This window comes from Dipodomys merriami, unplaced genomic scaffold, assembly GCF_024711535.1.
Source record: "Dipodomys merriami isolate MVZ:Mamm:240054 unplaced genomic scaffold, mDipMer1.0.p SCAF_7, whole genome shotgun sequence".
Classification (NCBI taxonomy): Eukaryota; Metazoa; Chordata; class Mammalia; order Rodentia; family Heteromyidae; genus Dipodomys; species Dipodomys merriami.
Genome location: NW_027206290.1, coordinates 54,189,356 through 54,202,251, shown reverse-complemented (window position 1 = coordinate 54,202,251; position 12,896 = coordinate 54,189,356). Strand labels below are relative to the sequence as shown.

Genomic DNA, 12,896 nt, shown 5'->3' with positions numbered 1-12,896 from the left:
TTTGGTGTACCATTTAAGTTCTATATTATGTCATTTCCCAGCCAGTTCTGTGCTGGTTTGTTTGTGAGGCAAATACTACATAAAGATCATGAGGCAAATACTAAATAAAGATCAACAATCCAGAGCTCTGGACTAGTTGTTGCTAAACTACCATAGGGAACTTACACCATAGATGGTGGGTCAGGAAACTTCAGAACCTTGGTAAGGGTACAGCTTAATCGTTAAGCACTTGCCTGGCATGTTTCGTGAAGCCCTCAATTTGATCTCTAGCAATACACACACACACACACACACACACACACACACACTTCTCCATCCGTGACCTGAACACAACAAAGGCATTCTCTGACAAGTTTATGTCCAACTTTTGTTGAACATACCAAATGGTAGAGCCTTTTCCTTCCCTCATGTTGGTCAGATGATCAGAGGGTTCTATCCAGTGTTAAATGACTACTTTGGCCATGAAAGTGGGACAACACACACACACACACACACACACACACACACACACACACACACACACACACACACACCTACCTCAACCACAACCAACTTTTGTTCCTTGCATGGATAAATTGCCCATGTGTTTTTTTAAAGAATAAATCTATACATTTTAGAGATTGGATTCTATATCTTACAAACCCCATGCTCAATGACTGACTTAGGCTCACAGTAGTGATTCACTAGATGGATATTTTCATAAAGAATGCCCCTAAATATAAAAATGCATAGTACCCAATTAGGGAATTTTAAAAACACACTCAGGTGCCCCCTAGTGGCTCCTGAGCACCTTGTTTACATTGCTTGGCAGTCACCAAATTGTATTTTAGGACAAAGCTATTAGCCATTCATTTGCATTTCACAGCCTCTTCTATCCCCATGAACACAAGAGCTCAATCCTAAATACATCATCAAAGGGACATCACTAGCTTTTCCTTTTTAATTTTTTTTTCTTTTGTTCTGTTGTGGGGCTTGAGCTAAGATCCTGGATGCTGTTCCTGAGCTTTTCTGCTCAAGGCTAGTACTTTACCACTTCGAGCCATAGCTCCAATTCCAGTTTTCTGATAGTTGATTGGAGATAAGAGTTTCAGGGACTTTACTGACTAGGCTAGCTTCAAACCATGATCTTCACAGCTCAGCCTCCTGAGTAGCTAAGGTTACAAGCATGAGCCACTAGCACCTGGCTTGAGTATTTTTCTTAAATGACATTTTGCATTGTCTACAAGTAAGAAGAAAGGAAATTAAGAGGGAGCTTATTAACTTCTTTGTACAACTACTTAAAGATAATAATAAAAATGTTTCAAAAAGGGAGCTTATTTGAAAAGTTTTCATGTTTTTGTGAACACATTTGTGCATGCTGCAGTTCTTTCAACATATTTTGTTTACCTAAAAATTAAAAACTATTCGCTTTTTAAAAGCCAAAGAACAGTATTTTCAGGAGATGCATGGACTAAATAAGTGACTGTGGCCTATGAGCAGTCTCCCCCGACCTGCCTGACTTTCTCCCCATCTCTGCAGTGGGCTCTGACTCTGATCTTTCCTGCTAGCCTACTTTCACAATTGTCCCTTAATAAAGTCTTTGACTGTCTCATCTACTAGAAAGGAAATGCCATCAGTGGAAACAGAACTGTTGTCAGTTCATCAGGGGCTCCCAGCCTCTGGCCCAGGCCCGTGCCACTCCATAAACCTCTGCCAGATGGGTGAAGGAGTGGATAGATGAAGGAGCGTATGGTGTGATCTTGGGTGTGTGCTTCTGTGGGAGAAATGGGAAATGACACTTAGCCCTTCGAATCCATGGATTCTGTGTCATCCAACCACAGATTGGAAATAGCTAGAAAATACTTCTGTATGAAACATATGCAAACTTTTTCCTTGTATTTCTTGAACAATGCACTACTATAACCATGACTTAAGTAGTCTTTATATTGCTTTAGGCATTAGAAAGAGTCCAGAGATTAGAATACTTTAAAAGTGTACAGGAAGATGTGCATAGGTTACATGTAAATCCTACATCCTTTCATAGAAAGGACCTAGCACCCAGGGCTTTGATCTCCAAGGGGCAGGAAATCCTGGGACCCATCTTCATCATGAGGGCCAGGGATAAGGGAACACAGTTATGGTTTCTAACACTAGTGCCTCTCCATGTGTCATCACCAGAGTGTGATCCTCTGAGTAACTCACCTCTCCTCCCCTTCCCAGGAGGCTATTACCTGACCAGTGCCTACGGAGCACTGTCTCTGATAAAGAACTTCCAAGAAGAGCAAGCTGCACGCCTGCTCAGCTCAGAGACCAGGGACACCCTGAGGCAGTGGCACAAACGGAGAACCACCAACCGGACCATCCCTTCTGTGGATGATTTTCAGGTACGCACGTGGAGCCACCATCGTGGCCGTCCCCTCTTCCTTCCCCAGGAAGGCAGAGATGGCTCCCACTGTGCCTCTCAGCTCCCCACCACGCTTTTCCTGCCCCGGGTCTTTTCTGGGTTGAATCATTTGATGGAAAACAGATGTGTGAAGCTACTTCTTGGGCCTTGTTGTCTTACTTCTGTTGCTTTATGAATGTATAATACGGATGCTCTTTGACTTAGAGGCTGTCAGGTTAAACATACCACAAGCAGAAAACGCTTTGAATTTATCTCAACTACTGAGCAGCCTGACTTGGCAAATCATTACATGACAGGGGACCCATTGTGCAATCAGGAGGGTCTGATTGCTGCCGGCATCTAGCACCCCAGCATAGCAAGACAGGATTGAACCAGTGTTGCTAGCTTGTGAAAAGATCAAACATTCAGACTGGGGTATAGCTCAGTGGTAGTGCAAGGCCCTGAGTTCATTGCCTAGTCTCCACCCCCCCAATTTCAAAGTTTGAAGTGTCATTTCCAATGAATGCACCATCATATTAAATACGATGTATGATTATTTATTTATACATGCATATTCGTATACGCACATATACATCCCCAGTAAGACAACTAAGTCAAATGAAAGCAGACTCCTTACCAAAACATTCAGCCTAGATACCAAGTACCTGACCACACAGGAAGCCCAAAAGGAGGGAGCAATTTGGCACAGGTGTATCATATTGCATTACCTGCTACAGTTGGCCTCGTGTTCATTGGGTAGAGAAGGTACAGTAATGGCCTCTCCTTCTCCTTTTTCTCCCTCACTCCCCCAAACAGAAGCCCCTACATCTCATAGCAGCAGCAGCTCCTGCCATGATCAGGGAGAGCAGACTTTGAGAGTGAATATCTCAGCCTAATCCCTGTCAAGTCCTCAGGCTCAAGTTTTCATGACTGATAGCTGCTGTCTGGGGAGGGACAATTCCCAGCAAGCTTGTTTCTTATACAAGAGAGCTGGGATGAAGTTCCTGAGCTGCTGTACCCTCTGAGAAGATCAGAGGCAGTGAGACAAATGTACTCTTCCACCTCCTTACCTGCCACAAGGACCTCTCTCTTCCCCCTGTCCATCCATCGGCAGCTTCTAAGCTGGAGGCTCCGAGTCACCATGTAGACTCTTTCTTTGGCAAACGCCCTCTCCTTTCTCTTGCTCACTTTGAAGAAAGTGAGCTGGAACTGCTACATCGGAAGTCACATACCCAAACACCACTGCACATGGGAGGCAGAAGATTGACTCTGTCCCATTCTAGTTCTGTGGCCATGAGCAAGTTCCCTAGCCTTCCTGTGCCTCAGTTTCTCCAGGGGTTAAGTAGAGACAATGTAGACTTCTCTGTTCAGCAATCATTGAGTAAATGCTGTATACCTAGTGTTAGAGCTAAGGATTGGCAGAGAGGATGGTGTGGGAGAGAGGACAAGGGATGTGGACTGATGGAATGTATTTTGCGTTCTAAACACCATGTGTTCAAATCCAAGAGTGTCATTCTGGATCCTCCCACTGACTCACCTCGGCAAAGCCATCGGCTGACAAATGCCCTCTGCAGAAGCAGATGTAAAACATCTTAGGTTGCCTATTCAGCCGTCATGGCAACCATAAAAGAGCCTAAGCGGTGAGCAAGCTTCCAAACAGAGTCACCAGGTCTAGAAAAAGGAAATAAAAACTGCTTTTTAGATGCAAGTCAAATTGGACTGGGCCTTCTCCATCTTATCTGGAAATTTCATGCTTAAGGACGGGGATGCTGAAGGACTTATCCAGGGAAACCTAAATCCAGGAGACTCTGGTTATGAGTTTTGGACTGTCTGTGCCTTCATCTGGGCTCTCTGTTGTAGGAGGCCACAGAATTCCTGTGTTTCGGGATGGCAGACACATGGCACCATTCTCAAGTCCAAACCTGCAAATGTCTCTCTGCATTACCCTGCATTGCCACTTTGGGCTTCATCCACTTTAGCTCCAGACTTCTGGCAGATTCCACATGCTCCTCCCTCTGGGTTTTTCTCTCCACTCCCCTTCCCAAACATTACACCAAGAGCCACTTGGAGCCTCATATTAAGTTTAACCACATGAAATCATTGTTCAGGGAGCTCAAACATCAGCAGTTTCTTAGGGCTCAACCTAGCATAATTATAATTGCTCTTGTTTAGGCTCCAGAGAAAAACACTGTGGCCAAAGGAAGCACAGTTATGTGCTGTTGGGTCTGGGTGTTTAAAATCTCTTCCTGCTGACTCCTGGATCCGATTCTTCTGCTTTTTGGTTTATGTTTCAAGCTGGGAATAATCCCAACTGTAGAAGTGGTTCACACTCTTACGCAGGGATTTCTTAAGTAGGCTTCACGAGGGCTATAGCAAGGTGAAACCAGGGCTTGGTGGGCTTCCTATTGCTTCTGTTTGCAAATGAGCTAACATGTGACCAGTTTAGGCCATCTTGTAGTCCTTCTCCTGGCCCAGATTCAGATCAGCCTCTTTCCTTGCAATTCAAGCTTTATGGCCAAACCTCAGATATCACCAGATAAGTCAGAGCCATGCAATGGCTCACAGATTCCACCTTGGCACTGGCCTTTCACCATGAGGCTTATTGCTGTCTGGTTGTCTCTTTCTTTCTGACATCTGTTTCCATCTGCAGAATTACCTCCGGGTTGCATTCCAAGAGGTCAACAGTGGCTGCACAGGAAAGACCCTTCTTGTGCGACCCTACATCACCACGGAAGACGTGTGTCAGCTCTGTGCTGAGAAGTTTAAGGTGGAAGACCCTGAGGAATACAGCCTCTTTCTCTTTGTGGATGAAACGTGGCAGCAGCTGGCAGAGGACACTTACCCTCAAAAAATCAAGGCTGAGCTGCATAGTCGGCCCCAGCCCCATATCTTCCACTTTGTATACAAGCGCATCAAGAATGATCCTTATGGTGTCATTTTCCAGAACGGAGAAGACCTCACCCCCTCATAGAAAGCACACGGGACTTCCCATTGGTGCTTCCACAAGGGAGCTTACTCTAGCCTTCTGGCTGCCACATACTTGAGCTTGGAAGGCAGTCACTTCCTGGAAGACCCCCTCAGTTCAGTGACTGAGCCATCCATCCATCCACAGGTTGACTTGGTGAAGGGCATCTTTAGCCACATTGCCAGGCAAGGTAGTTGGAATTGAAACAGTTAAAATGTCTCCTCCAGCAGTGGAGAGTTGCAGTTGGTGGTTCAAGTGTCCTCTGAGATTGTCCACTGCCTTCCACACACCACATTGATTTCCATGTATGTGTATGTGCTGAATGAACATTTAAAGGTACAAGCTCTTCTCTTGAATTCAACAGCAGGTGTTTGACAAGACTGTCCCTTGGCAGTGCGTCAGGTACTTCTCTTGTTTTGAAGATGGCTCCATTCTTCCCTCTCCTTTCCACCTTTTTTCTTCCCTTCACCTCTCCTTTATCCTCTCCTTTCCATTCTCCTTTCTTTTCCTTTTTCTTTCTTTCTTTTTTTTTTTTTTACAAAGAGCCTTTGTGTTTTTATATATTTCTAGAAATGTTTTATAGCAGTTGCCGGTTAACTGTCAGGATTGGTTTTTAAACTATTTTTGTAACTTTAAAATATTTCTATAATTATGCATGTGATTTTAACATTTAATATTTGAAAATAAATCTCTTGCTGGATCTGAGAGTATCCCATTTTAAAAGTCTCTCTTCTGTAACTGGATAATTTGGCAACTTTGTGGGGAGAGACACTGCTGGATTTCTTAGAGCAATGTATTCCTGACACTGGCCACAGAATGCCTTTGGAAATCTGATGTACTGTTACCTTGTGCAGATTTAGGGGTGTTATGCTGTGTGTGTGTGTGTGCATGTGTGTGTATGTGTGTGTGTGTTTTCCATTTGATGCTGAGAATAAGAAAAGAAATGAATGTAGAGAGAGGTAGAGAGAGAAATGTAGATTCGGATACATGACTAAGGAGCTCAGTCTGCTGGTTCAGGCTTATGGGGGAATGTAAGAAAAGGAGTCAGAAGGAACCTATGATAAAAATATTGTAAATAAGCAATGAGATTTGGCAAAAGTCTATCCCATACATTACCTGCTTTAGGAAATGTTGAAAAAGCCCATGAGGAAAAAATAATCAAGGATACCTCCCCTCAATTTCCACATCAGTGAAACCTAGCACCATCCAATTCGTTGGGGCAGCCACTAAGTAATGTATAATGTGGCTTTTGTTGAGCTCAATGAGATGTTGTTGCAGAAGAAAAAAAGAAACTCTGTGTACTACAAATATACAATGGCCAAGTATGCATCCCAGTGGTAGAACACTTGTGGAGCATACATAAAGCCCTGGGTTCAATCCTCAGCACTCCAAAAAGAAAGTCTTTTAAACAAAGCAATAGACAGTGATGTTAGATGTATTTTTGATTAAAAAACGGTTGTGGGTGCCCATACAAGGAGGGTTATATATCAATGTAACGCAAGTCATTGAAAATTTATGTTTTTGTGCTATGTAATGATGTGTCATCACGAATTTGGGGGCTTTGTGTCTTGAGCCTTTTCAGCCTTGATTTTTGTTGTACTAGAACCCTCAGCACATACTGTGTTGTGCTTCCTTTTGTAAATGATTTTTTAAATGAAATTTTGCACATAATACATTGTAATACTGTACCATAATCCAGTGTGAAAAATAATGTTTTTCCAATATTCTCTGATTGTGTGTTTGTGTTTGTTTTAGAGTCATAGTGTAATAAGGCACCAAAAGACCATTATGCAAATGGAACATGAAATTTACATGATGGTCTACTTCTGATTGAGCTTGTGGTTGTGGTTAGAGTATCCATGAAGAGTAAACAGAAGGCTCACATTGTTCAGAAGCTTATGGACTGATGAGGCAAAAGTTAAGAACGAGGAGAACAAAAGTTTTCCTCATGGTTGGGTGCCAGTGGCTCACACTTGTAATCCTAGCTCTTCAGGAGACTGAGATCTTAGAATCGAGGTTCAAAGCCAGCCCTGGCAGCAAAGTCCATGAGACTGTTGTCTCCAGTTAACCAGCAAAAAGCCAGAAGTGAAGGTATGGCTCAAGTGGTAGAGCACCAGCCTTGACTGAAAAAAAGCTAAGGGACAGCTCCCAGGCTCCGAGTTCAAGCCCCAATACCAGCACAGAAAAAAAAAAGTCATTCTCTGATCTAAAAGGGTTTTACATAGAACTTGGCTCAGTTGCATCTAAAACAAATCACAGTTACTCTGAACACAGTAAGTACCCTGCAGACAGCTCCTCCCTGTCCTTAGGCAACCTCTGGCTTGTCCTGACTGAGAGTTCAGTGTGGTTGCGAAATTAACAGGGCAGAGGCATGGCCTTCTTCACTGTTATATTCCTCATCCTTGGAACCCGGCCTGACAGATCCTCTGTGCTCGTTCGATCCTTGTGGAGTGAAAACACGAGTTTAGAAGCATTTCTAAGCCATCAGTATGGCAGCTCTTTAGAGATCACAACAAGGGTTAGATGATCCACCTGCTTTTGTTATTTGCCACGGGCTAAAGGATCACAGGTAAGTCCGAGGAAGTGTTCTCCTAACGTTCTCAACAAAGCCCAGCGTGCTGTTCTCATACTTAGAAATCAGCCCTCAGTGGGTTGAAAACAGGTCACGACATCTGAATTGGAGACAGCTTGAGGAGCTTCTGGCAAGACAAGAGCCAGATGAGAATAGTTAAAGCTAATGTGAGCAAAAGGAAACATCACAAGACCAGCCCTGGTTTTGTCACTGGGCAATGCTTCCCTGTCAGAATTTCAACACACCATGTGTCTTCATTTTTTTTCCCTCCACGCAGGCATTTCTCACTTCTCAAATTGCCAGGAAACAGACTGTGTGGAAGTGAGGATGGAATCAGAAGAGTAAAAATATACATGCTGCACAGAGGGAGAGGAGAATGCATTTCCAAAGCTAAAAATATGTGCAAAGTGGACCACCAGCCAGAGGAAGGAATTTTGTTTTTGATATTGGATGTGCTGCCAAGTGTCCTCCCACCCACCCACCCCTTGGGGACACAGAATAGAAATAGAAAATGTTAAAATCATTCATCCCATGTGGAAGCTACAACTTTAGATCTACAAACATACATAGATGACAGGAAGCCCAGCCTGAATGCTTCCATTCACAAGTGTGCTCTCACCTCCACTGCAGCTGTGACCTCTGGTTCATTTAGAGACATGAAGCAAGTGATTCCTCTGAGAGAAATGGCCCAGAAAGATTGCCAAGGTCCGCAGCATCCAGTGGACACAGTATTTCAATCATCTGTCAGTATTTGAAGGTACAATCCTAAGTATCGTCATTTTTCAGACCATTTTCATGGGGGTGAATTTGAGAGCAAAAGTACTGTTTGCCATTTGGTTTTAAAAAGGCCTAATCAAATTGGAAATACACTTTAAACGATTATATGGAAGAATTATAAGCAGATAATAAGGAGAGGGAAAGAGGAAGACATGCGGGAAGGGAGAGAGAATGGAGGAAAGAGCTGGTGTTTGTCTCAGGAGACAACTTCTCTAAAAACAGTGATCTGCTTTTTAGGTTGTTTTTGTTTCTTTGTTTTTCACATAAAAGAATGAGTGGCAACTGGCACAAAGCTCCCACGTGAAGTTGCAAGGAAAGGAGTCACGGAAAGGTTTTTAGCATATATTTAAGTTAGGTATCAGTGGCTCATGCATGTGATCCTAGCCACCCAGGAGGCTGAAATTTGAGGATCCAGGGTTCAAAGCTACCTCAGGCAGACAAATCCATGAGACTCTTATATCCAATTAATTGCCAGGATGCCCAAAGTACAGGTGTGGCTCAAGTGATTAGAAAGAAAAGTAACAAAATGTGAGCCCTAAGTAAAAAAAGCCAAGCAAAACTTACACAACCCTGAGTTCAAGCACCGGTATTGGCACATATTTATATGGTAGGAATGTAGGTGAGTCGTAGAGTGCTAGCCTAGTCAGTGAGGCCTGGCCCTGGATTCCATTCCCAGAATGTGTGTGTGAGTGAGAGAGACTGGGGGGTGGGGGAAGAAAAGTAGTGGAAGAGAGGGGAAAGGGCATTGGAGGGGAGGGGGAGAAGAGAGAGAAGAATTTCCTGTCTTTTGTGTACATATAGGCAGGAAACCCAATGTGAGAGGATCAAAAAGTGAATGCTATGCTGTTCATTAACTTTATTATTGATGGTGGAGATGTTGGTGGTAGTGTGTGTGTGTGTGTGTGTGTGTGTGTGTGTGTGAGAGAGAGAGAGAGAGAGAGAGAGAGAGAGAGAATGATCTATAAACACGAGAGAATGATCTATAAACATACACAAACAACAGGAAGCCCAGCCTAAATGCCCATTCCCCCTAGCATTCTCTACAGTAGAATTTGTGCCTAGAAAAGAAGTTGCAGAGACAAACCCTGGTGGTTTTCCAGTCATGGCAAGCGCAAAAGCCTGGGATGGGCCCTATCTGCCCCTACAGGAGTGTAATACCCCCAGAAAGAATTTTCGTTTAAAAGTATGATAGTCATTTGCCCAATTTTATGTTATATCCATTACTTATTTAGATACTAATATGTGCATTTCTGTCATTCAACAGGGTTACTCTTAGAAAGTATTGTGTTTTTATCAGAATAATGAGGCATTTGATAGAATTAATTTTTATTATTTCTTTTATCTAGACTTCCTAACGCCTGTCAGTTCTACAGTTTATGGAAGAATAAGCTTATTTGCCAGATTGCAGTGTCCCTTTTTTTTTAATCTCATTTTCTTTTCTGTTCAATTTACTGATGTGTAATGTGTACAGAATAGACATAAATATCACTTGGGAACTAAAAGAGAAACTACAAAGAATGAAAACTTGCTGAATGCTCTTTAACCCGTTAGAAGTAAGTATGTAAATGAACCAGCTCCCCTAGAAAACTTCTGCTTTTTTTTTTCTTTTTGTAAGTTGTGGGACTTGAACTCTGGGCCTGGGCTCAAAGCAATTGCTCTTCCACTTGAGCCACAGCACCACTTCTGGTTTTCTGGTGGTTAATTGGAGATAAGACTCTCCCAGACTTTGCTGCCCAGGCTGGCTTTGAACCACGATCTTCAGATCTTCAGATCTCAGCCTCTTGAGTAGCCAAGATTACAGGGGTGAGCCACAGGCACCTGGTGCTTCTGCTTTTTTTTTTTTAGCATGTGTAAATATAATACTTGGGGGAGTACAAAAATGATTACAAAATCTCATATCCCAGATAGTGTAAGATGGCTCAGTTGAAAATTTAATCCATGGACCAATTACCCCCAGACTCCCTAGGAGCATATTAGAATCTCTGAATTGGAATGTGCTGAGTTAGAATCTGCATTTGGGCTGAGAGTGTAGCTAAATGGTGGAGTGTTTGCCTAGCATAAGGGAGGCCCTGGATTTGATCCGTGGCACTACAAAGCAAACAAGAAATCCAGAATCTGTGTTTTAACAAAATCCCACATGACTTACACATGCATTGTAGTTTAATTTAACAACATTAATCCAGAGCATATTTGGGGCTCTGGGATTTGTGTAAATAAATGTAGTAGATTGCACTGTAGTTTTATCTCTAAAAAGGAGGAAAAGAAAACAGCTGTGCTGCTTGCTAGGAATAAGGCAAAACCTTGCTGAAAATCGCTTTGTCAAGAAACTATTGTTTCCTCTTCGGATCTCTTGTCTCTTGTGTTTAGGCCTTAATTTTTTTTTATTGTAATGAGGTATTAGTAGAGAAATGATGTATACTGCTTGCCTTATTTAATTGAAAGCTATAGTCAGTTTCAAGTTTCCATGGTAAGTGCATCTATATACCCTAGTTAGCAAAACTGAAAATAGATTATTCTATTGATGGCCAGGGCCAATATGTTTACCCTGTCCGGTATTATTTTATAAAACATAATGTTTATTTGTTTTGTGCTGACACTAGAACTTGAATTCATGGCCAGGATGCTATGCTTTAGTTTTTTCACTCAAAGCAGGTGCTCTACCCCTTGAACCACAACTCCATTTTCAGTTTTTTGATAGTTAATTGGAGACAAGAGTGTCATAGACTTTCCTGCCCAGGCTGGCTTTAAACCTTTATCTTCAGATCTCAGCCTGTTGAATAGGTAGTACTATAGGTGTGCTCCACCTGGCTAAAAACATAATTTCTTAAATGAAAGCACTTACCCATGCCAGCTGTTTTTTCGTGAACTCTTTAGCCTAGAATGTACCTATATAAATATAGATATACAAATATAGATACAGAGAGAGAGAGAGAAGAGAGAGAGGGAGAGAGAGAGAGAGAGAGAGAGAGAGAGAGAGAGAGAGAGAGAGAGGAGAGAGAGAGAGAGAGAGAGAGAGAGAGAGAGAGAGAGAGAGACGAGAGAGACGAGAGAGAGGGAGAGAGAGATATTTATTGTGCACGTTATACTTCTCCCATGATCTGGAGGAAAAGAAACAATAACAGACAAATGACCAAGCTGTTTGCTTGTTTTAAATGGGGTATTTTGCAAGAAGGGATGTGAATCTGGGTCAGCATTATTTACAGACAGCACATGGTGTTTTGTTTCAATGAGCAGGAAAATGTTTTGCGATTAAATGTGGTTAAAAAAACAAAACAAAACAAAAAACGTAGCTTTTTCCAGGGAAGCAGTAAAAGGAATTACTCACTGTAAAAAGTTCTATGAGTCATCTTTAATGTAGGGAAAATGGGCAACCAGGAAAGAAATTATGTTTTCCTGTATGATAACAATAAAAGTGAATGCACTGACAGAGAAATCAGTAGCAGCATATCCCAGGCCAAAGGACTGGGGAAATCTTTTGGGGGTGTGAAGTATTTTGTGCTTTACAGATAAATTCATCGAAATTGTGACAATAATGTAAAAATGATGGTGATTTTTTTGTCTTTTTAGAAGTCAGGTTTATTGAGATATAACTTACATGAAGTGAAATTCACTTTTTTAAACCTATACATTCTATGAAGTTTAACAGACACATTTGGTTATGTGACCACAATTATCACCAATGTCATCTTCCTACCCCTGCTTCTCTTGTGTTCCCTCCCCCTCCCCCAACCCAGCCCCAGGAAAATCCTGATCTATTTCTGTTCCTATAATTAATTCTAGTTTTTCCAAAACTGGTATACAAATGGAATCATTCAGTTTATAGACATGCGCTCCCGTGTGTGTGTGTGTGTGTGTGTGTGTGTGTGTGTGTGTGTGTGTGTGTGTGTGTGTGTGTGTGTGTGTGTGTGTGTGTGTGTGTGTGTGTGTGTGTGTGTGTGTGTGTGTGTGTGTGTGTGTGTGTGTGTGTGTGTGTTGGGACAAGAGATCGAACTCATGCTTTCACCGAGTTTTTCTGCTCAAGGCTGATACTCTACCACTTGAGCCACATCTCCATTTCCAGATTTTTGCTGATGAATTGAAGATAAGAGTCTCTTGGATTTGTTTGCCTGCTCTGGCTTTGAACCTCAGTCTTTAGATCTCAGACTCCCGAGTAGCTAGGATTACAGGCATGCATCACCATTTGGCTTAATAAGCAAGGAACACTTTTGTGTGAACATTTA

At 42.4% G+C, this 12,896-nt stretch overlaps 1 protein-coding gene and 1 long non-coding RNA gene across 6 annotated transcripts in view; one reads left to right on the top strand and one right to left on the bottom strand.

Moving 5' to 3' along the window:
* The window catches only part of Rin2 (Ras and Rab interactor 2), a 197,271-nt gene extending 190,212 nt beyond the window's left edge, over positions 1-7,059 (top strand). For all 5 annotated transcript variants that reach the window (XM_070006668.1, XM_070006667.1, XM_070006669.1 and 2 more), the window contains 2 exons: positions 2,200-2,363; positions 5,013-7,059. In XM_070006668.1, the coding sequence (XP_069862769.1) occupies positions 2,200-2,363; positions 5,013-5,333 (485 nt within the window). In that variant the 3' untranslated portion in view covers positions 5,334-7,059. The remainder of the gene's footprint in view (positions 1-2,199; positions 2,364-5,012) is intronic.
* The window catches only part of LOC138816681 (uncharacterized), a 50,133-nt gene that overhangs the window by 35,042 nt on the left and 2,195 nt on the right, over positions 1-12,896 (bottom strand). The window lies entirely within an intron of this gene.